At 42.5% G+C, this 23856-nt stretch overlaps 2 protein-coding genes across 3 annotated transcripts in view; one reads left to right on the top strand and one right to left on the bottom strand.

Annotated features, from left to right (window-relative positions):
- The window catches only part of DIDO1 (death inducer-obliterator 1), a 69229-nt gene extending 64796 nt beyond the window's left edge, over window positions 1-4433 (bottom strand). The window contains exon 1 of the mRNA XM_063296949.1: window positions 4117-4433. The gene's annotated coding sequence lies outside the window, so the exon portion shown is untranslated. The remainder of the gene's footprint in view (window positions 1-4116) is intronic.
- A 3764-nt stretch (window positions 4434-8197) lies between these two features.
- Window positions 8198-20789, top strand: GID8 (GID complex subunit 8 homolog). 2 transcript variants are annotated; one of them, XM_063296947.1, is made up of 5 exons: window positions 8198-8279; window positions 14200-14329; window positions 14921-15117; window positions 16950-17147; window positions 18088-20789. In XM_063296947.1, the coding sequence occupies exons 2-5, from the start codon at window positions 14212-14214 to the stop codon at window positions 18259-18261; spliced, it is 687 nt and encodes a 228-aa protein (XP_063153017.1). In that variant the 5' UTR covers window positions 8198-8279; window positions 14200-14211; the 3' UTR covers window positions 18262-20789. The 2 variants fall into 2 exon arrangements, with proteins under 2 accessions (XP_063153017.1, XP_063153016.1); XM_063296946.1 differs by lacking the exon at window positions 8198-8279 and adding an exon at window positions 8301-8394.
- The last annotated feature ends 3067 nt before the right edge of the window (window positions 20790-23856 follow it).

Below are 23856 nucleotides of genomic sequence, written 5' to 3'. Positions count from 1 at the left end.
CACAAGGAAGGGGGCAGAAGCCATGGCTGGGTAATCACTATGGCAAATTCTTGCCAGCTTCCAGAGACCAGGGCCACTTCCACATGGTACACTTTCCTCCATCCCTCAAACAGCATGAAGCTCTCTCAAGGTCATCTTCATGTTCGGCAACTTTGAAACGAACACAATTGTGAGAGGAATCAAATGAAGGGTGAGGTGAGGGAAGAGTTACTACCAAAGTGGGAATGGTCCGTTTCAAAAGTATTGAAGAGCTGCAGTACCTTAAATGAAAAGATTAGATTTGATATAGCTTCACCATAACCTAGGGTAACAAACAAAACAAAAGATGCAGCTACCACACTCTGCAAATATTGTGAGAACTGGCAGGTCCTGAAATGATTCCAAACTGTTGCAGAGACTGATTTGAAAGGACCCTGGGTTGGTATGTGAGATTCTTGGACTTCCCAAAATAAAGTTTCCACCCCAATGAGATTCAAGGGAAGGATCTAGCTAATGAGCTTCAACCTAGCACACTTTCAGGGCCTTGTGGGAAAATGTCAGGGAAAGTAAAATATAGTTTCCTTCAAGACAAGCTCAACTCTGATGACTTCACTGACAGGTGCACGTACTTTTCCTAGAAGCAATACAAAAGTGTTTGCTATTCCAGGATTTTTAAAATTCCCCATCAAAACCGCAGTCCTGTATTCCCTGGTGGTCTCCTATCAACTGGGCTCAACCCTACCTAGCTTTTCAACATCAGTGAAGGCTGGCTGGGGGGACATTCCAAAGCCCAGATTCTAAGCACATTAGACCACTTTTGACTCTCGCTTGCAATACAATGTTGTGGCTGATTCAAGAGCTTTCTGCTACGATGCTGGGAAGCCTCCAAATTTTTTTTGTCAACTGGAGGGAGATCCAAAGCATCCTGCTTCCCCCTTAGCTCCCTAAATTACCTCCAGGCTATTGCAGTGAATTCTATGCAATCTTATTAAGGTTATTGCATGAACAACTGGTTGGCTTCCAAGCTCAGAGCCAAACTCAAAGAGCTAGCGATCACCTATAAAGCCCCATATAATGTACCATCAGTATGTCTGTCTGTCTGTCAGGGACTGCCTTGCCAAGCATGATTCTGCCCATCCAAACATCAAGAAAGGGATAACACTCCCACCCTCAGATGACGTAAGTGGGATATGGAGTACAAGGAGAGGCGTTTTGGGTAGTACCCACCCCCCAAATCCAATAGACACTACCAGTGTATCTCAACCTTGGCTCAACTTTCACATGTTGAAGTCCAGACATCTTAAAATTGCCCTGGTTGAGAAACACTGGACTATACTATCCTTAGATGTATGTCTGGCCCCACCCACCACGCATTCTGTAAAGTCCTTAAACCTATTTTATTTCAGCAAGCTTTTGGCTTATAATGTCATTGCAGGCAGCCTCCCAAGTGCAATTTTGTTAATTATTTTAGAATTAACGTTATTATGGGGTGGGTTATTATGTTGTTTTTCCTTCCCAGAGTCTTTTTGACTGGGGTGGTTTACAATTATTGCATAATAAATAAATTGGGAAAAGACCAACAATCCTCCGTAAATCTTGCTGATAACATTGTTTATTATCTTTCAAACTGATACAAAGAAAATGCCACCAGTGCTCTATGTTTCTATAACTGCCAAACTGTATCACAAGATTTGATTTGCTAAACAGAATATAAATGCCATGTTTATTCTTATATGCATAATATTGAGCATCAACCAGTTCTGGTGAACATTTTAATATCACATATATTACAGCTAATGTCTATATTATCTTTTCAAAACAAAATAATAATCACAGATTAAATAATTCTATCTTTACTTTCACTAACCCATTAAATTCCTGAGAAACTTTACTCATAAACATAATTATTAGGTAGCATGCAACAAGAATTAACTGTACTAAATATTACTAATACAGTATTTACTAATATATAAAAAGATAATTATAAATAATTACAGTTGCCAATATACCGCCCAGAGTCCCCTTTTCAGGAGAGATGGGCAGTGATAGAAATTTGAAAAATAAGTATCATATATCAATATAGAAAGTGTGAAAGCAAAAAAACTAAGTGTCAGAGGCCTGACAGTTTGGTATGCAGAATTTGCCCCCAACGTAGGTAGCCTTCAATACAGGGGTTCCAAAGTATAATATTCTGATTTATTTATTCTTTAAATAATTATTTGTACTTTCTGTGGGGGATTTTTTTTAAATCCCCAAATTACATAAGGGAGCAAGCAGGTCTGTTTTGTCATTTTAATAATCCAGAATTCTGATTCTTTGGAAACAGGACAGAATTTTCTTTCTTTGGCTTATAAAATTCTGCAAAGTACAATGTAGACTGACAAGATATTAAATCATTAATGAAACTATTTTGTGCTTAGATGCAAGGACAGATCAATAACGGATTATGATAGTACAAAAGTAACCCACACATTTTTTCCTTTTTCTTTCCTTTACATTTTTCTACACATTCAATATAAATTTCCACATCCATGATAAAGTTCTTTTTCCTAATATAATAATTTGTACCCAATCAATAATTTTAACTTCACCAATCCCTAAATACACAGAAGAGAAATACTGAACAGAGAAATCACTTAGGCTATTCCCATTATCAACCCCCCTCCTCAAAAATTAATTGAAATTCTAATTATTGGGTGAGCTGATGGCAACGTATTTAGCTAATAAAAGATAGGTTCAGCCAGCAGCTAACAAACCACACAACACAGGTGTTACTGGGAGGGAGCTACTATTGTCTAGCAAGTCTCACGGGTTAAAAAAGAATTACATGAAGTATCAAGAAAATAAAACCACTGTTACAGCTACTTTCTTGATAGTGCAGTCCTATACACTGCACTGCCAGTCAGATGTAAGCCCCACAAAATCTGTAACTGCTGAACTGGGGGCAGGGGAGAATTAATTTGAACTCTCCATTCACCAACAAAGCTTACTTGGACCATACATTATTTCTCAAATGCAGTCTACCTCCTGGGATTGATCTGAAGATAAAGTGAGCTTCTGGCTGAAAGGTGAGATGTAACACAGGGCACCCTATCTGGGAGGCAAACTCTGGGGCAACCACCAGAAGGCAGGCATGGGATACAGAAACTTCTGGCGCTCTGCTGCCATCTGGGGGCTGTCTGCCTGTTTGCAGCCCAGGGAGGGTAGCTTAAAGGGCCTAAAAAATGAAACTCCCTGATTACAGGGCTTCCTCCCGACTGAGGTCAACAGGGGTCGATTGTGAAGTGAAAGCACTTCCAAAAATAAATAGAAAGTGAGGAGGCCACCCATCCAAAACCCCACAAAGCTCAACAGGCAAAGATGCCGGTTAAGCACCTTGTTTTTAACCCAAGGGTCTCCAAACTCTTCAGCTCATCGACCCCTTCACGAAGTTTCAGACTGTTCATCGACCCCAAACAATTTAATACTACTTTAACGGTACTGCGAATAATAATAATAATAACAACAACAGCAACAACATCGACCCCCTTGGATAGTCCCATCGACTCTCTGGGGTCAAATACTGACCACTTTGGAGAGCCCGGTTTTAACCGCTTCGCTTAAAAAAAAATTATTTACTTAAACGTTTTAGCCTCCCAACTCCAATGGTGCGGGGAGAAAAACGTGACTCCAGCGGGGGGCGGGGGTCCCGATCCCTCCTCCCCGGCCCAAACGCGGCGAGGAAAGCAGGCCGGGGCCAGCGACGGTCGGCTCGGGCGAGGCGGGCCCTCCCTTCACGCTCACCTCCCCGCCGGCGCTGGCAGGCCGCGCCCGGAAGGCCTAGAAAGCCGCCCTCCTCGCCGCCTCTCGCCCCATGCAGGAGAAGCGAGGCCGAGAGCGCCTCCGCGTCGCTCGCCCGGGCCTCTCCGGGGAGGACGGGCCGACGGGCGGAGGAGGGCGCCGCGACGTCACGAAGCCCCTTTGACGTTAACCGATTGTGGGGTCAGCGCCGGGGAGCGCAGAGGCGGCCTCCCGCCAGGCCGCAGCGCATCGGGCCCCGCCGGGGACGAGGGAGCGGGTGCGCCGCGCCTTCCCCGCCCGCTCCTCCATTTTCCAGGCAGGCCCGACGCCCCGGGCTCGCCTGCGTGCCTCACTCACCGGAGAGGAGGGGAATGGGGCGCGCAGAGACGCTGAGGGGGAACCGGGGTCGCTGCCTCAGCCGAGTCGCGCGCTGAGAGCGGCCGCCGCCGCCATTTCCTCCTCCTCCGCCGCCGCCTCGCGGCTCGCTCTCGCCAGCGCCGGGCGGGGGACTTGTTGCTCCGCCCGCGCTGAGGCGGCTGCTGAACCGGTCGCCAAAATGGCCGCCACCCGAGGAGGCGGCGAGAGCTCGCAGGAGCTGCCGAAGGGGCGGCCGCTCTCTCCCGCTCTCGCGGGCGGACACACTGGCACTTGGGAGGACTCTTCGGGGCGAACCATAGAGCCGCGCTTCTCCTTCAGGGGAAAGAAAGGGAGGCGCGGCCAAAGGGGAAAAGCAGCGCGTACTCCGCCGAGTCTCGGGGCGCCTCTTGTGGTCGGGGAAGGAAGCGCTTAGGGAAGCGGGAGAGGGGTCCAGCTGCCTGTGGATGTGCGCGCGGGGGCCAGCTGTGCAGCTGAAACGCCAAATCAAACACCTTCTCTTTCAAAAATATAGTTAAACGCAAGTAAACATCCCATGCAATCTTGCTCTGTCCCTGATGTCTTGGAAACAATACAGAAGTGCATTGTAAGGAAAGAGAATATGGAAGCGGTTGCAACGGAGTCTGTATGACCTGTGCCTTCCAACATTTCCAAAGGAAAAATCAGCATATGTAAAGCTGAAGCCCGCAAAACTAAAGAGGGTGAGGCCAGACAAGTTATCAAAACACTGGGTAAGTGCTCTGAGCATCCAAGGCTGAGAAATGGGCAGGAAAACGTACTTTCATCACATCAGGGCTGGAGAACGAAACAGGGTTTAAATACAGCTTGATTCCCAAATTCTGCAATAACTGATCTTCGTTGTTGTAAGAGTTTCTTTTGAAGCTGCAGCCAAAGCAACGTCTGAGCCCACGACTGTGTTTGCATTCTTAGAAAGAGGTTTAGCGCAGGATGAAACATAATTAAAAAACCGTAATTTATATAGCAGTTTCTAATGTTCGGAGTGCTTCCTGCACAGGGTTCAGTTGTAGAATATTTGTAATGATCAGCCTTTTTTGATTGATTGATTGATTGATTGATTGATTGATTATGTGCCATCAAGTCGTTTTCGACTCCTAGCCACCACGTAGATAGATTTGCTCCATGATGATCTATCCCTAACCTGTTCTTTCAAATCTCCCCTCCAAAGTACTTTGAAGTCAGCTGGGTCAGTCTTCATTCCTGACAATTTGGAATTCTGAGAAAAAGCAGGAAAGGCTTTGAACCATCTGGTCAATAGGAGGGTGCAAAAATTGCCTTCTATCTTCCTGAGCTATGACCATTTATGGAACACAAAAATCTCATTGTCCTGCTTCATACAGTAAAGGAAAGAAATATACCGCTGTTCTCTTTCCCTCTGTTTTTTGGAACATGTGTGAATGTTTCACCATTTTTCTTCAGATCTGAGCTGTTGGAATAAGAAGACAACACGCCACCCACATATAAATTCCCATTGAAAGCAACAATGGTGGCATGGCACCAGAGTTTAGCACATGGATGCTTTTCCCAAGAGCTCCGGCCAAGATAGTAAGCAAGACCTTGGTGGGTGCCATTTATAAGTCTTCTCAAAATCAGCTCGAATTCTGAGGGCCACCTTGCCTCAAGCATAAGGCCCCCCAATTCAAGGAGGTGGAAGCAGGAGGAAACAAAAGTTCTTGCCAATAGGAAAACAGTCTGTGTTAAAGCTGTTGGAGTCAGGCATGAAAAGAGAAGTTTTGTCCATTCTTTTGCTCTGCAGCTAAGGAAATCGGGTCCCTGCCCAGTACCCGCCATGTGAGGCCATAGATGACTCCAGCTGCTGTGGAACAGGTGTAGAATTTTTAGAAGTCATAGCGGGAGTATGGGACAAACATTGAGGAATATATTCAATAGTTTGGGAACAAGGCAAGAAATAAATGTGTCTTTGAAAACTAGAGGCCTCTTCACTGGCCTGAGTGGGCCTTCAAAAAATACTGTAGCAAGGAGGGATCCTATTCCAGAACATGCCCTCTTCCTGAATGCCCTCTTCCATTCCTTCACCCTTGATTTTCTGTTACAGCTCATCAATAGTCAGCACAACAGACAAAGTCACAAACTAGGCAACTTTATTGTAGCCTGATGTGACAGATTGTGGGAAGGCAAGGAAAAGTAATAGAAGGGAAAGTCAGCATAAACAATCCAGAGATAGGTGGGTCCATTGGCAGTGTATCTCATAAATGGCAACTCAGCCCTGGTGGGGAGAAACATGGGAAGAAGCATTTAATACCATTCAGAGATTCTGTCTTGATGAACTTGGTACAAATCAGGATTGGCAATTAATGTTGCAGTGTCCAATTTTCTGTAGCACCTCAAGACTAGCATTAAAGATACCTTACTGAAGTCTGTATAGTGCAGTGTTTCTCAGCCTTGGGAACTTCAAAACATGTGGACTTCAACTCCCAGAATTCCTCAGCCAGCCATCCTGAAAGTTGAAGTCCACACGTTTTAAAGTTCCCAAGGCTGAGAAACACTGGTGTAGTGTATTGTTCTAAGCCAGACTTAGCATTCATGGGGAGTGGGGGTGGGGAAACCCAAGCCACATAGAATTAGGATATTAATGATCATCAGCAGATCCATTGTTTTGGTGTGAAAAACCGTTTATGTAGGTTCCTGATTTAGGAAGGAATGCTAAACTAAAGAATTCTGTTTATATTCTCGACCTACTGTTGAAGGTGCTTTGAGAATACAGCAAGCTATCAACACAGGGCCTGTAAATTTGGTTGTTTACTAAAGTTGCATATTTTACTGGGATTTAAATGATAAGAGATATAAAATGGATGAGGCTTGATTGGCTAATGAATGGAGGGAGCAGCCTGTTTACTTCAGAGAAGCACAGTTACTCCCACAGCAGGCAGATGGCAGCTGTTAAAAAGAAAACTTTTTAAGGCTCAGAGAGCACCAAGGACTCCACAGAAAACTTCCTTTAAAGCAAGGGGATGCCTGACCACGGTATAATACTATTGCAAGTTGCCACAAGTACAATCTCACCATTGTGGCTGGATTCAGTCATTACATGACACCAAAAGTGTAGTTGGCTAGCCTGGAGCTTAGTGCATTTGGTAAACCCAACAGCATAGTTGTAAACTATTGTTTATAGTTTAGTGTGTTGTGTGAAATCTAAAAAATATGGTTTGGTCAATTAACAAATTATTAAATAATTTGTAGTGGGTAAGGCATCAGGCTAGAAACCAGGAGAACCTGAATTCTAGTCCTGCCTTAGGCACAAAGCCAGCTGGGTGACCTTGGGCCAGCCACTCTCTCAGCAGTAGGAAGGAGGCAGTGGCAAAGCACTTCTGAAAAACCTTGCCAAGAAAACTGCAGGGACTTGTCCAGGCAGTCTCCAAGAATCGGACACAATTGAATGGATTAAAAAAAAAGAAAATAATGATTTAGTAGTGTACAAATGTGTGTGTAAAGAAACAGTGAAAGATATTTTACACCCCAAGAAGAAACTGTTCCCACAACTACAAATACATCTGTATTATGGTGTCAGGGATAATGGGAGATGATCATCAGATGAGGAAGGGCTGCTTTAGTATCTTAGACTGGATTAGCCCCAGGAGTAAAATATAGTTTGCCTGTTTGAGGCTTAGCACACAACAGGAATCCAGCCCACTGTAGTTTGTTCAATAAACCACAATTAAACACACTGTGATGTGTCAACTCACAGTCTTCAGGAGCCAGAACCCCCAAAAATGAAGGCTTGCCCAAAGTGTAATAAATAATAAATTTATTAACAAATTTAATAAATACATTAAATAAATGAATAATAAAATATCATTACAGTAGTATTGTTATAATGATAAATAAATAATATACAATAAATAACTAGATTAAACAAACTAATAAATAAATAATAAAGTATGAATTCGGGGTTCTTGCTCCGGGCCAAGATTCCACGCCACAGATTTCAAACCAGTCGCTTCGTCCTCCCATTTCTCCGAGCGACTATCCCTCCTTTCACTCTCCGGTGCGTCCACCTCTGACTTCCGGGTCTCTCCTTCATTCTCGACTCTATGTGCCCGCGACCTTTCGAGGCCGGCGCGGCGCGATTGGTGGCAGGGTTCTCGCGAGAGGCGCGGCCCGACGGGGTGAGAGCGCGCGGGCGAGAAAGAGAGGGAGGGGGGCGGAGCGGGTGAAGGGGCCTGGCGTCAAGGTCCCGGTGGCGGCGGAGGCGGCGGTCGCGCTCGCTCGCTCGCTCGGTGAGTGTCCGAAATGGCGGCCGCGCCTCGCGGCGGTCCGCTCCGCCGAGGGAACCGGCGGCGGGTGACGGGAAGGAGCCATCTTGGGGCCGCTCGGCGTCTGTGGGAGGCTCGCCCGGCCGCGCGGAGGGGCCCGCCCCCTCCTGGGCCTGCCGCGAGCGCGGGGAGACGGGAAGGCCCGGGCTGAGGCGCGCGGCTCTGCGCTCCGAGGCCCGGCGCGGCCCTGCCCGCTTGCCGGCCCCGCGCCGCCGGCCTGGGCGAGCAGCCAGGCCGCTTCCTGAGGCGGCTCTCGCGCTGGCGGCCGCCCGCCTTGGGCGCTGCAGCCCCATCCCCCGGCCTTCCGCGATGGGTCTCGGCTTTGAGGCTTCCTCTGACGCCCCGGGGAGGGGCCACGTGCCTTAGGACCGAGTCGCGCTCGCCAAATGAGACGCCCGTGTTTGAATAGCCCAGAATTGGCCGTCGGGGTAGAGACGCGTAGGAAAAATAGGCGGAGGGAGGAAGGAAAGAAAGCGCCCAGAGTGGTTGAGAGTTCGGGTGGTGGTCACATTTCAGTAATGATAATAACGACGTTTTGTTCTTAAAAGAAGAGGCGTTCTCCACGTCCCTGCTTCCACCCCTGGGGTCCCTTGAAGAGAGCCTGCCTTCATTAGTTAACTATCCATTTCCCTAAGCTTAGTGGAGTTATTTCTGTGGCTGAGATACGTACGTAGGAAATAGCTTGGTTGCTACTACTTCCCGGCCTTATAAGACAACGCGGTTGGATTAGATTTTCTCGTCAAGCGTTCTCTCTTCAAAAGACGTTGGCTGGGTGTTGCCTGGTTGTTCGTAGAATATAACGAACTCGTTTGTTTGTTTGTGAGGTTTTGGTACTGCCTGGAACTAAATTGACCCTAGACGGCTTACATGTGAGACACCAAGCAGTCAGTCTAATAATTAGAATAATAAAATCAATTTGTGCTGTAAATAATGGTAGAATTTTGTAAATATGGTGCTGCTGGGTATAATTCCCCACCCAGAGTCCCTTTTCCAGGGAGACGGGCAGTGATAAATTTGATAGATAAATAAATTCATGTCTGATAGATTTCCTGTTTCTTTGGTTCCAATTTACCTTAGATAGATATCAGCCACTCAGTGTTTGTTATGCTTACAGGTTATTGATAGGTCCATCCCCCATTAACTCATACAGTCTTTTAAAGAAGTATTTAAGTACAAATCATTATTATCATGACTCAGCAGGTGGCAGCACTTAACTGATCTTGCCTCAGCTCAGAAGAAAAGCAAGAGTTGGGCCTGGTTAGTAATTGGATGGGGGACCATCAGGAAATGCCAAGCTGAATGTGAAAGTAAAAAAAAATTGTGGAAAAAAGGCAGCGATAAGCCACTTCCTGATTGCTGCCAAGAGAACTACAGAAATGTTTATGTTATATTGGGGGATTCTACAGCTATGTATATGCTGTTTGAGGAGTAATGCCCTCTTGAGAAAAAGTTGAATAAGCTAAAGTTCTAGAACTGACACTATTTGCAGTTCTAGTTAAGTTCTTGAGCTTCACTTTCTAAAGTAAAATATTCTTTTCCACTTAGGTTTCCTTTGCCATTCTTCAGGTCATTTTTTTTCAAGCTGGGGCAGTTTGAAAAGTGGTTTTTAGTTATAGTAGTATATCTTTCAAAGAAGAGGAAAGCAAGATGTTCTGAGTAAGCACATAAACTTGGAGCATATTTACGTCATGTTAATTTGCTTAAATTGCTTAATTACTGTGTGCTTATAGATTGTTAAGAGATGAGCTGTGAACCAGAAAGTCAAAATCTTACTCTGCTATTTCAACTACAGTACGTGTCTTTAAGATAGTCAGCATTTCCCAACCTTCCAACTGCAGCTTAAAAATAAGATTCCAACAAGATGGATGACTATTATTATTCTGTATGATATAAGAATTGCTGAAGTAAATAACCCAGAACAGTAAAAAAAAAATACTTCAAAGAGCATGTCATGGTGGCACAGATATACAAATATATGACTCTCTGGTTAAACCAATTACTTTATTAGATCCTACGAGTCTTACAGAAGTAGACAGGTTCTCAGAGCTGTTAGTGTTGCCACCTGTATATAAAACCCATAACATTCTGACTGGGCAAGGTCACCTGTGGTTGGATTTGAGTGGTAGCAAATTCATCTTTGAATGAGGGGATAGTGAAAGAGGTGGTGGCACACTCCTCCTTCAAGAAGCCATCACTGGTTACAATGATACTGGACAATTTCTGTCCAGTCTCCAAATTCCCCTTATAGGGGAATGGTATGGAGAAGGTGGTTGGATTGCAACTCAAGATGACTCTGGAAGAAACTATGTTCCCCGCCTTGAGTTGTTTATCAAAATAATAAAGGTGGGATTAAAAAAAACTTAAATAAATTATCTGGACCATTTTCATCACTTTTCAAGCCAGGATATAATACTGAGACAACACTGATCACATTTGTGGATGATTTCTGGTAGAATCAGGATGAGGGTAGTGCAGCTCTCCTGGCTGTTCAACTCTTGGTGGTTTGCTGTACCATTGATCATGGTGTCTTTGGACCAGGTTTGGTATTTGAAAATGGGAAGCCCTGTTTTGCAGTAGTTCTCCCTTCTCTGCAGCCCATTCCAGTTGGTGTTGATGGGGAAGGCAGGTAAGCCCAAGGCCCCTGCTTTCTAGAATTCCTCAGGGTTCAGCAGTTTCCACTCTCCTGTTTAACTTCTACATGAGCATGCACAGTGGCAGATCATCCAGTAGTTATCATCAGTGTCTTGACCCCTGGCCAGCCAAGTGATGCTGGTGAGGTGCTGTCCTTGTGCCCGGAGATTTCTAGTGTCTGGCTGGGGAGAAACAGGCTCAATCCTAGCAAGATCAAGTGGCTTTGGTTCAGGAATTGGGCATCCCGTCTTTAGTTCTCAATGGAGTTATATTTTCCCAGACAGAACTAGCGTACAGTTCGGGAATCCTCTTGGATTTAGGGTTCCTGTTGGAAGAGCAATTGGCAGCTGTGGCTAGGAAGACTTCTGCAGAGATCCATCTTATGTGCTAATTTCACCATTCTGGGGCTAACAGACCTTTCTAATGGTTAAGACTACTGCAATATACTCTGTGTGGGGTGTCAAAAACATTATACTTGTTCATCTATTCATTGAGGAAAATGATCCAAAGCTACATATTTGTATGTGGCAAAAGTGTGTGAACCTTGGCTTTCGATAACTCGGGTGCCCCCCCTTGGGCAGCAACATCTGCAACTAAACATTTCTGATGTTGATTAGTCCTGTACATCAACTTGGAGGAATTTCAGCCCATTCCTCCTTACAGAACAGCTTCAACTCAGGGATTTTGGTGGCCTTACTCACATGAACTGTCTGCTTCAGGTTCTTCCACAATATTTCTCTAGGATTAAGGTCAGGACTTTGACTTGACCATTCCAAAACATTAACTTTCTTCTGCTTTAAGCATTCTTTGGTCACACAACTTGTGTGTATTGGGTCATTGTTTTGCTGCATGACCTACTTTCTCTTGAGCTTTAGTTCACAGGCAGATACCCTGACATTTTCCTGTAGAATTTGGTGGTACAATTCAGAATTCATAGTTCCATCAATGATAGCAAGTTGTCCTGGTTCAGAGGCAGCAAAACAGACCCAGACCATGATACTCCTACCACCCGTGTTTGTTTTCTTTATCTAATTGGTCCCCGCCCATCTCCTCCCATCCGGGGACTCTATGTTTCATAGATGGGTACAGTTCTTCTGCTGGAATGCAGTCTTTGCCTTTCACCAAACATAACAATTTTCATTCAAGCCAAAAAGTTCTATTTTGGTCACATCCAAAATAGATAAACACTCTTCCAGTAGCCTTCTGGCGTATCCGTGTGGTCTTTAGCAAACTGTAGACAGGCAGCAATGTTCTTTTTGGAGAGTAGTGTCTTTCTCCTTGCAACGGTGCCATGCACACCATTGTTGTTCAGTGTTCTCCTGATGGTGGTCTCATGAACACTGACATTCGCCAATGCAAGAGCAGCCTTTAGTTCCTTAGACATTGCCCTGGGCCTTTTTTGAGGCCTCCCAGAGTATTACACTCCTTGTTCTTGGTGTGATCGTGGTTGGTCAACCACTCCAGGGAGCTTAACAGTGATGTTGAATTGCCTCCATTTGTGTACAATCTGCCTGACAGTGGACTGGTAGAGTCCAAACTCTTTGGAAATAGTTTTGTGACCTTTTCCAGCTGGTGAGTATCAACGACTGCTTTTTTGGAGGTCCTGAGAAATCTCCTTTGAGTTATGACGCACTTCCACTGTCAGACTTTGAATAATCAGAATTCTGTTCTTTAAATGGGGCAGGACCTCCCATGTTCACATCTGATTATCATCCCATTGATTGAAACACCTGATTCTAATTTCCCTTTCAAATGAACCCATAATCCTAGAGGTTCACCTACTTTTCTCACACACAAATATGTAGCTTTGGATCATTTTCCTCAAATCAGTGAACAAGTCTAATGTTTTTGACTGATTTGTTTAATTGGGTACTCTTTATGTAGTTTTAGGACTTGTGTGGAGAACAGATCATATTTTAGGTCATATTTATGCAGAAATATTGAAAATTCAAAAGGGTTAACAAACTTTTAAGCACCACTATAGTTGTAGTCAAGGGGTTAATTGTAGACAGTGTATTTTGCAATGTGCTGTGGTTAGAGGCAGTACTGTGTTAGTGTGTGTAGTGAGGCTTGTGTCCATAAATTGGATTCCAACCACTATCCTTTGTTGTTATTAAAGTCCATGTCCTGATTTTCTTCCATGATGAGTTTCCCTGCCACCTCTCCCAACATACTGAGTCAGATCATGGAGATTAGAATTACTTTGACTGACAGCATGCAAGATGTAAACAAGGAAGGGGAAGAAAGAATATTTACTTTTCTGAGACTGCTTAGCCAAGGGGAGAATAATCTACGTATAAATGACTAAAGTGTTGTCCTTCAGGTAGGATGCACAGTAATCTACAGGGTGTTGGAATTAGGATATATAAATTCTCCTTGCTACCTTCTTGACATGATAGGAAGGCTCAGTGGCTTCAGCAGTGATGTTGGTTGCAATACGAGCTTGTAGGGTTTCACTTTTGCCAATAAGATTAAAAAGAGGAGGGACGAATGAGACTAAGAATAATCCACAATGGGCCAGTTGAGACTTGCAGGCATCCGGGAAGACAACACACCTGTTAGAAAGAATTTCAAACCCAGAAGAAGGTAATGGCAGATGACTTACCTGTTGAGTCCTTGGTGCTCTCTGAGCTTGGTTGTTTGCTTGCAGATGTTTCATGACTCGACTAGGTAACATCATCAGTGCGAGTGAGTGTGGGGTTTGCTCCCTGTTTATGTACAGTAGCTTGCCCTGCTAGTGTTGGAGGGGTGTGTGGTTTTCTTCTTGGTAGTTCCTTGATCAGGGTATTGTTTTCTGCGTCCATAAATTAGAGTATTGTTTTCTGATTAGGGTATTGTTTTCATTGATTAGCTACAATGAAATCTCAGTCTAACTGACCAATGGGGCTGTGTGTCCCTTCATTATTCAGAAAACATGTCAGCACAGTAATTTACATCACTTGAGTAATGAAGTAGTTCTGCACATCTCACAAAGTATATCTTCTGCAAAATGACATCTTTCATGGAAATCTGGTCCACTGCGTGCAAAGTCTCTTGTATTAAGATCTGGTAAATTCAGGGTTTACTATATTTTTAAACTGTTTTTGTTTCCTCTAATCAAGATTGTGTCTCAGCCCTCAGATTATTTTTCCTCTTTTTCTAGTGAAGGACAAAAATGAGTTATGCAGAAAAACCCGATGAAATTACAAAAGATGAGTGGATGGAAAAACTCAATAATTTACACATCCAGAGAGCTGACATGAATCGCTTAATTATGAACTATCTTGTTACAGGTAACAGTCACTAGATTTATGATCACCTCTTAATTTAAGAACAGTGTTTCCAGCACATGTTTGTATTCATTGATGGCTCTGCTCCAGCGGAGTCTTTTGTGAAGAAAGAGACAACACAGCTGGTTCCAACTCATAACACTGTAATTATGTGTCAACATTATTATTTTATAAATTGTGTAAAAGTTTCTTAAGTTTTAACAGTGCAGTCTCTTCTTACAAGCTTACAGGCAAAGGGACAAGTAGAAAGGGGGGACAAAGAGAGAAACAAGGAAGGATTCACACATAGCTACTAATTTTTCAGAAAGGTTTCATGGCCACTGAGGAAGATAGTTTTGAGAGGGGGCCTTAATAAGAGAATTGCATCCTTTGATCTTTTTTGTCCTCTTTTGCAAGCAGAAACTTCAGGTCCCTTTTTGTTGTAGAACAAAAACACCACACATCATTCAGTGCCGATAGCATTCGAGATAAGCTTTCCCTTCCCTTCCCTTCCCTTCCCTTCCCTTCCCTTCCCTTCCCTTCCCTTCCCTTCCCTTCCCTTCCCTTCCCTTCCCTTCCCTTCTGTAAGCAGTTTCTTCTTCCATTTCATTTCAGAAGGTTTTAAAGAGGCTGCTGAGAAGTTTCGAATGGAATCTGGAATCGAACCTAGTGTTGATCTAGAGACCCTGGATGAAAGGATAAAAATTCGGGAGATGATCCTCAAAGGTCAGATTCAGGAAGCCATTGCACTGATCAACAGCCTTCATCCAGAACTATTAGACACAAACCGGTACCTTTACTTCCACTTGCAGGTAAGCTACAGACTTAAAGAGGCAGGGATTATATTTAATAAATCTAGATAATAAATAATAAATACATTTATTTACTTATTTTTATTTAGGAATTATAATAATTAAATTAGTAATTTATTTTAATTTGTAGGATGCACACTTTTAATGCCCTTGGGCCTTGTGTGAATATAACTGTGTCAGATATTTAAAAGTGCATAGTGGAACTGTCTAGATGCTCCAATCCCTTAACAGTATTATATATATATATTGGCCTTGACATTAACCTGAATCTGTCCTAACTGCCAGGAAACACGCTGAGACAAGGAACTGGTCTCTAATGTTTTATTGCTTGTACATAACAGGAATCCTAACAAACTGAAGAAGCGTGGGAAAAACCCAGCCATATAAACCCCAAAGGTTAAGGCGGTCCCGATCTGTGTCTCTTTGAATGGCTACCTAATTCCTCAGTGCTACGCATGCGCTTGACAGTCTGGATGGGAGCCCCCTGCTCGCCATCCTTACTCATGACAGAATCAGTTTGAAATTGGAGAGGATTTGCCATCCTTTTTCAGGAGGGAAGCTAGTTACCTCTAAAAGCAGTTAGTGCTAATGGAGATCAAGTTCATAATAGCGCTAAGCCATTGTTTAGTGCTAGTGGAGATTGAGTTCATAATAGTGCTAAACTATTGTTTAATCATGGTTTATTGAATCAGACAGAATGGCCTAGGCATATATAGCATGGTATACCACATTATGATGTAATATGCTATGTGAACTAGGGTGTACTGTCAAGGTAGAATTTATATTGGAATTTACAGCCTATATTTTCTCCTCTATTGCTGTTTCAAAATCTTTTCAGCGTGTGATCCCGAAAGTGTGCAAAGGTCAGGAATTTACATTGATTTACATACCATGTTAAGCCCTAATGAGGTTTGTTTGATTTGGTATAGTGTATAAACCCAACCAACTGTGGTTTATTCAACAGAGAATGGTTAAACTGTGTCTTAGAATTATGTCTGAAACAGCTACCGAGTAAGGGAGATTTACTGTAGCCGTGAAGAAGTGGAACAGATGCAGTAAGGCTCAGCGAAAGGCGTATTATAGTGTCCTGGCTTTGTAATGCAACAGCTTAGTACTAGCCGTGCTGTTAGTGTGATACGTTATTGATGTTCATGAGGCTGTAAGGTAGATTGTAAGAGTTGTATCATTTCCTTGAACAGTCCTGATTTAAATGTACCGTCCTGTGCAGTTCTTTGGATGAATGTTGGACCCCAAATGTCTTATGCAGGAAAAGGCCATCTTTGAGCGATAGAACCGTATTAGAGAGGTCTAGGGCAGGGGTCTCCAGGCCACAGACCAGTACTGATCCATGGCCTGTCAGGACCTGGGCCACACAGCAGGAGGTGAGCGGTGGGCGAGCAAGCGAATTTACAGCCGCTCCCCATCGTTCACAGTACCGCCTGAGCTCCGCCTTCTGTCAGAGAAAGCAAGCCCGTTGGATGCTATCTCCAAATGGCATGAAGAAAAAGGATTAAAAGGTTGGGAAAAAGAGGAAGCGCTTGAACCATCCTGAAACCATCCCCCCCTGGTCCGTGGAAAAATTGTCTTCCACGAAACTGGTCCCTGGTGCCAAAAAGGTTGGGAACTGCTGGTCTAGGGCATTAAGTGTCCACATTCTCCTCTTGTTGACACAATAGCTTGAAAACCTAAGTTGTATAGTTTTGCTTCTGGCCGTTAGATTTTTTTTATTATTATTTGAAGTCTTTGTTTGATCAAAGCTGATACTTGTATGTAGAAGAGAAGCCGTGTTTATCTTAACTTCCCATTTCTGTTTTCCTATTTGATCTGTGCAGCAGCAACATTTAATTGAACTGATTCGGCAGCGGGAAACTGAAGCTGCTTTGGAGTTTGCTCAGACCCAGTTAGCGGAACAAGGAGAAGAGAGCCGGGAATGTCTGACGGAGATGGAGCGCACGCTTGCTCTCCTGGCTTTCGATAACCCAGAGGAATCCCCTTTTGGAGACTTGCTCAACATGATGCAGAGACAGAAAGTAATTACTAGTTACAGAGCTAGAATTAAATATTGCGGGACCCTAATTGCTGGCGCATTGACGTTTATCTCTTGGTGTGTTGAGGAGAATAGGTAGCTTTTTATCATTTTCCATAGTAGATTGAGATTCAGGGGTTTTCGTTTTAAGTGCTTGCTCAATCAGCTAAATTGCTCAGCTAATCAACTAACCTTTTAACTCATCAGTTGTGGGGATTCAGGTTGACTGGTGAGGCAAAGATGCCTGGGACTGGTGAAAGCTAAGACATTACTGCCTACTTTTCTAATGGATGGTTATATCAATAACAATAGAGAATCTTACCAGGATAGAGGGCTTCCTGGTATCAGCATACACCTGCAGAATAAACTCCTCTATAATGTTATGTATCTCTCAAATTGGCTATCACTAGGGAGCTTGGGGGAGGAGGTGAAATGCAGATTTGTGGATGAGGAAGGGGTAATAAAGAGGGAAATCCTTTGAGCAGATGCAGCTGGAATATTCAGCAGTGTATGTTCTGTATTTTCAATAAAGCACCTGCTCATTCTCAGTCAAAAACATGCTTGCTTTAATCCAGGACCCTTCATCTTGTTTGTTTGGAAGATGCTCACGCAGGAACTTCTTTTTATTCTGACTATTTGGGGGATGAATCTTTAAAGCTTGGAATTAGTGAAAGTCTCTGGGTTATCTTATTCTTCAGGCTTTGCCAAACCCTAACATTTTTTAGACTGCATTTAATTTACAAAGTGGTGTCCGCTGTCCTAAATCCACCCAGCTACTTTGTTAAGGTCCCTATATTGCAGATGGGTGTGACAGTAAGAAATTCTGAAGACCATGATGGAAAATGCAATCCTCCAGGTCAAAATCAACAGGAACTGGATAACTTCGGGCCACTCTAACACAGAAATATACGTTACTAACGTAAGTTCCTTGTCTCTCTTTCTAGGTGTGGAGTGAAGTTAACCAAGCTGTGTTAGACTATGAAAATCGCGAGTCAACCCCGAAACTGGCGAAATTACTGAAGCTACTACTGTGGGCTCAAAATGAGCTGGACCAGAAGAAAGTAAAATATCCCAAAATGACAGATCTCAGCAAGGGGACAATTGAGGAACCCAAGTAAAATGTGCAGATGGACACTAAATCTCACAACTGCACAGTTATATACATTTTTAATCAGTCTGTGACTGAAATATTTTTACTACAGTTCAGGACTTTGCAATTTGGTTGTGTGTTTTGTTTTGTTTCTTTCCTTGGCAAGCATACTTAGAGGGAAAGGGTCTCTTTTTAAATGCAGCAAATTGGCATTGGAAACGCATTACATCACTTTGACCGTCTGACTTAGGCTATGCACTGTCATATTTTTTTTAGCCAAATACAGGGCTCTTTTTTAAATACCGTACGGAAGGTTTGCAGTGTCTGGCCACTGAAACAGATTTTGGTGGCCAGTGAATTAATGTTAAAGCTCTTGGCAATTCTCCAGTTAAACTTCATCTGTTTTTCACTTGAACATTGACTTATTTTCTGTGTTAATTTATAGCCAAATATGCATTCCCTATTTATAAGCTAGCCATTGGTTAAAGTGATCATTTTGTAAACCTCCTGGCAGTGTTGTTTTCTGCATAGACTTAGTATAGAAGGCTTGTAAGCTGTAATTGAAGATAACTGCCCTTGCTTTTCACACCTTGGTGACTTATTTATATGGGGCTGAATGTTATATTGATGATGGGCCTAGTTCTCTCAGAAGCGTTGCTAAAATGAAAGCATTTTCTTTTGTAGTTTCCAAGAATGACCAAAATAGCCTCTGAAGAAAAACATTAAATCACATTATAGTTAGGCGTTCTTTCCCCAGAGTTTCGTTTTTGTTCCATTTCTTAATACCAGTTGCAGTCATTATACTGCATGGGGTGATAGTTACAGCCTTAAAGCCAGTAATATATTTATGGATGGTATGAAAGATGGAAATAATGTTAGCCATTCCCAGTAAGAAGAAATAGCTTAATGTAGACCCACTGGAATAGTATGTTCGGGGGCTATAATTTTTAAATGATGGAATTATTTTAACAGTTTCTTATCTTGGGTAAATAGCACTCTGATTTTACAAATCTCCTCCCTAGAGCTCCCATCTTTATGGTGGGGGTTATGGTTATCATGATTAGGATTTATTTCTGCCCCTGTACTTAAAGGCCCTGTAATTCCATGAGTTATTTCTTATTCAGTTGCTGCATTGCAGTCTTCTGTTTGGATGGTTAATAACATGCAAGACTGTTTTAAAAGCATTGTTCCCCTATTAGACTGGTAGGTATAAGTGCTAATCTGGCCAGTTTCGAGATTATCATCCTGCAACGAATTCGATTAAGTTGTCTCCAAGGCTACAGTAGCCATGCTATTGTTAATGTTATTGCCACCTAGCAGCAATCCCCCTCTCTGTGCTCATTTTACACAGGAGTACCTTTCTTCTGAATGGGAACGTACATAGAGTAGCAATCTAGGAGCAGCCTCCTAATGCTTGGTGGGTAAATGAGCAATCTGTAGAATGCAAACATTTGGCTTTCAGCGAGGTTGTTGCTGTTGCTTGGTGTGATGAATCTTTGCATAGGCCACCAGAAACTTCTCAATATTCCACATAGGAACAATTGAGACTGACACAGGGAGGTTTCCTGATGAGGATGGAGAATATGTACTTGTATGCAGCTGGATTCTGGATGAAGCCAATGGGTAGACTAGAGTTACAGTAGTTCCAAGATAAGATGGCACTTGTGTTTTGCACTGATGCTTGTACAGCTTCTCATCGGAGAGAAAGCTCTGACGGAACATTCTTAAAATTTTTGGAGATCTCTCAACATGGGATTGATTGTCACTGCTTTTAGTGTCCTGGATTATTCTATATTCTTGAGAAATGTTTCCTAACAACTCAACGTGGCCTGATAAGTTATTTTAGCTGACTGAGCACAGCTACACTGGAAGTCAAAAGATCTAGGCCTTCTTCAGATACAACCAATTTATCTTCCCTTCCCTAGCGGTGTAGAAAGTTTAAAGCATCAGCTTTCAGTGTGATACTGACCAACGGCTGGCTTCTGCACTAGAAATCCTGTGTGGCAGCCATGTTTAAGAGGTCTCCTTTATGTTTAGAGCATTATGTTTAAGCCATGGTTGCATAATAACTGGAATTTACACTATTTTTTTTAAGAGCCAAATATGCGATATAACTATGACAGTTTAGATATACTTAATTTGGTTTTTGTTAAAACATCTCACACTGAAGCAGCTTTAATCTGTAAAGGTTTTTTGGGGGTAAGTTTAGAGAAAAATATTTAAAATGGTATGAAAGAAAGCTATGCATTTTACAGAGCGCGCAAGGGTGTAGTTCCTGTGGTACTTTTAGGGAATCTTTATATTCACATGTATATAAAATAGTTTGCATATACAAATTATAATATAATCAGTTTGAATTATTCTCAGATGGGGAGGGTGTAAAATATAACTTATGAAAATATTCACAGAAGACACAGCCCTCACGACATAAATGAATTTTTTGTCATACACATGAGAAATGTCTTACTTAGTGGCTGTGAAAAATGGTTGCAATTTATCTCCATAATGTTAGATCGCCACTCTTAACTGCTTAGCATTAAATACAACTTTGATCAATACGTTTCACATTTGGTTTTTCTTCTAGTTTCTTTTTATGAACCTCTTTGTAGAAATAGTATTTCAGAGACTCTTAAGTGTTCTAATTACTCCTGTGAGTGGGAGTAACTTTTGCAGTCCATGTAGAGTAGGCTCTGTTACATGCACATTTTGTGTGTTTTTGAGGGGTGTGAAAAATCCCTCAAATTCAAAAAATTGAACTCAAAACATTTTGAATTTGAAATTTCAGATTCAGAATGTTTTGAGTTGAAAGCGGGCTGTTCTAGCTGCTCCGGAAGGGATCCAAGCTTGAAAGGTAGGCTCAAATTTCACAGCCACATATTTAAATAACGTAAAAATAATGCTGATTTGTGTGTTTTTTGGGGAAGGAGCCATGTTCCGTGGGATAATTTTTGGAATGGATTAAAGTGAGGCAAAGCAGCACATCTTAAAGGTAACGTGCATGTAATGTCGTAAATTAAGAGATTTTAGAGTTTCCCTTCGACTCCAAGATGGTGGCTGTTACAGTATTTTGGATGCAGACATGCTTTTGACCGATAAAAAGCTCCGTCTGTTGAAAGCAGTCTTGGCACAAGGCAGGCTTCTGCCTGAAGAGGAAGAGAAATTCAACTTCATGTACCTTCCAGAACTGATTTCCAGAATTTGCTAGGAAGGCAGTAGCGACAATTATCCCTAACTGAATGTGACGTTGAAGGAGAAGATTGTGCACTTTAACATCTGGTACGTTTGTGGCAGAGGTGAGCTGGACTAGACTTACACACTGCCTTAAGCCTTTATCTGATTTTTGTTTTGTTTTGTTTTGGGATTAGCATGGGGTATGGATGCTACCATGATGGTCTGAAAACTGGTTTAAGACAGCGTTGTGTCTGAAACGGTATGCCTTGTTTAATCAATGTAGGTAAAACAATGTGTATTCACTGCAGTCGTTAACTAACAATGTGTCATGCTAGCATTTTCAAAATAGAACTTAAGACTTCTGTAGTCAAGAAATAAATCATGCACAGAAAGGTAGCAATAACAGCATTCCCTAATTTTATAGCAAATCTAACATTCCAAGCGTAAGTACCTTTAGGACTAGTTCATAGGCTGTTGTTTTAGGTTATTTTTTATTTACATTAGGTATTAATAAAAAGTGAAAACAATTCTGCAGGCCTTGATTCTTAGGCCTTGTGTAAGCAAAAAATAATTTTTCTCCTTTTCACTCTGCTTCCTAATGTGTATTCTTTGCTTTTATCAAATCCTCCTTTCCTTGTTGATTGAATTACTTCTTCAAGAAAAAGAAGGTAGGTTGATGAAGAAGAGATGTGGGTATGGAATTACAGTAATACTGTACTTTATTGCAAATGGATCCCTTACAATAAAAGAAACGGTTCCAAAGGAATAGGCTTGTTTTTGTTGGAAACTGAGAAAGATGATGTGCAAATATTATTAATGTTAATATGTAGGTCTTCTCAAAATGGAAAATACATTTTGTTTAGAGTAACTGAGCCAGTTTAAGTAGGTTTCTGGCATCTAGAATTTATATTGTGTCTTCACTCAGCTTCTCCTCAAGGACCTGTAATATGAAAGTTAAACCTTTATTTTTTCCAGGCAGAATAGAATATTCAACTTCAATATTCTCACTTATATTAATATTCACATACAGGTAGTCCTCTCTTAACAACCACAGTTGGAACCAGAATTTCGGTTGCTGAGTGAAGTGATCATTAAGCAAATCTGACCGGATTTTACGACCTTCCTTGCAGCAGTTGTTAAGCGAATCACGGTGTTAAGTGAACCATGTGGTCATTAAGCGAATCATGCGGCTCCCTATTGATTTTGCTTGCCAGAAGCTGGTGAGGAATGGTTGAAAATGGCAGTCATGTGACAGTGTGATACGGTGACAACCATAAATGTGAACTGTTTGCCAAGTGCCTGAATCACGATCACGTGACCACAGGGGACACTGCAACGGTCGTAAGTGTGAGGACCAGCCGTAAGTTGGTTTTCGCACTGTCGTAAGTCCAAGCTATCACTAAACTAATGGTTAAGCTAGGACTACCTGTATTAAAATATTTGAGGGGGGTCATTTTGTTATTTATTAAATTTATATACCACCCATCTCACTATAAAAGTGACTCTGGGCAGCTTACAAATAAAGAATCATAAACCATTATAAAAATACAAGAAATACAAGAGGATAAAGGAGAAAAACTAAAAGGATTTTAATGTCATTACGGGATTGTGAGGGCCTAATGGAGGCTGTCTCGCAAAAAAGACTGCCGTGTCAGGAGACTTCCATATTCACATACTGACTGCCATGGTGGGCACAAAAATTCCATTGGCCAGATGGCAAGCCCCTGAGGGTGCTCCCTACCACTCTCCCTCTGACAAGGTTTCCATCCTAGCGTCCCTTTGACCTTTTTTCTGGGCAGGCCTCTCTCTGCCAAAGAAAGCCCTGGACCGATACCACTCATCTTTTTTTTCCCCCCTTAAACTACATATGGTGCTCAGGGGCATTTTCATAAAAAGACAATTCTAGCATCTTCCTTGATTTGTAAAATACGTTTTATTTATTTGTAAATAACTTGTAAGACTTCTACCCTATCTTTTCTCCAACAGCTTGAGGCACCCCCTCCTGCCTCCAATTTTATCCATATAACCCCCACCGCTTAGATGGGCTGAATGAGAGCAATTGCTCAAAGTCACTGAGTAAGCCACCGTGGCTGGGGATGGATTTGAACCTGGATTGTTTCTCCCTGTGCCTGTTCTGTCAAACATCTTAACCTCTCTGCCAACTTGTATTTTGTTTGGGGTGTTTAATTAATTTTTTTTTAAATCATGGAACAGGAATCCTGGTTGGTGCCAAGGAAAGATACTCATGGCACTGTATAGTCTTTTCTGCAAAATTTCAGCAGAGGTGCTGCTGCTGGGTAAGTTAATTTATCATATAAGTTTGAAAGTGCAAAACAAGTATTTCAAGGGACTTCATAGCACCAAGTACAAATGGATGTCTCTTTGGAAAACAGTTGTCATGCCTTATGCTCAATGCAATCTCTTTGATGGCTGGGGTTGCATGACACACAAA

Source organism: Candoia aspera, chromosome 3, assembly GCF_035149785.1.
Source record: "Candoia aspera isolate rCanAsp1 chromosome 3, rCanAsp1.hap2, whole genome shotgun sequence".
Lineage (NCBI taxonomy): Eukaryota > Metazoa > Chordata > Lepidosauria > Squamata > Boidae > Candoia > Candoia aspera.
This window is presented reverse-complemented; position numbering and strand designations above follow the sequence as displayed.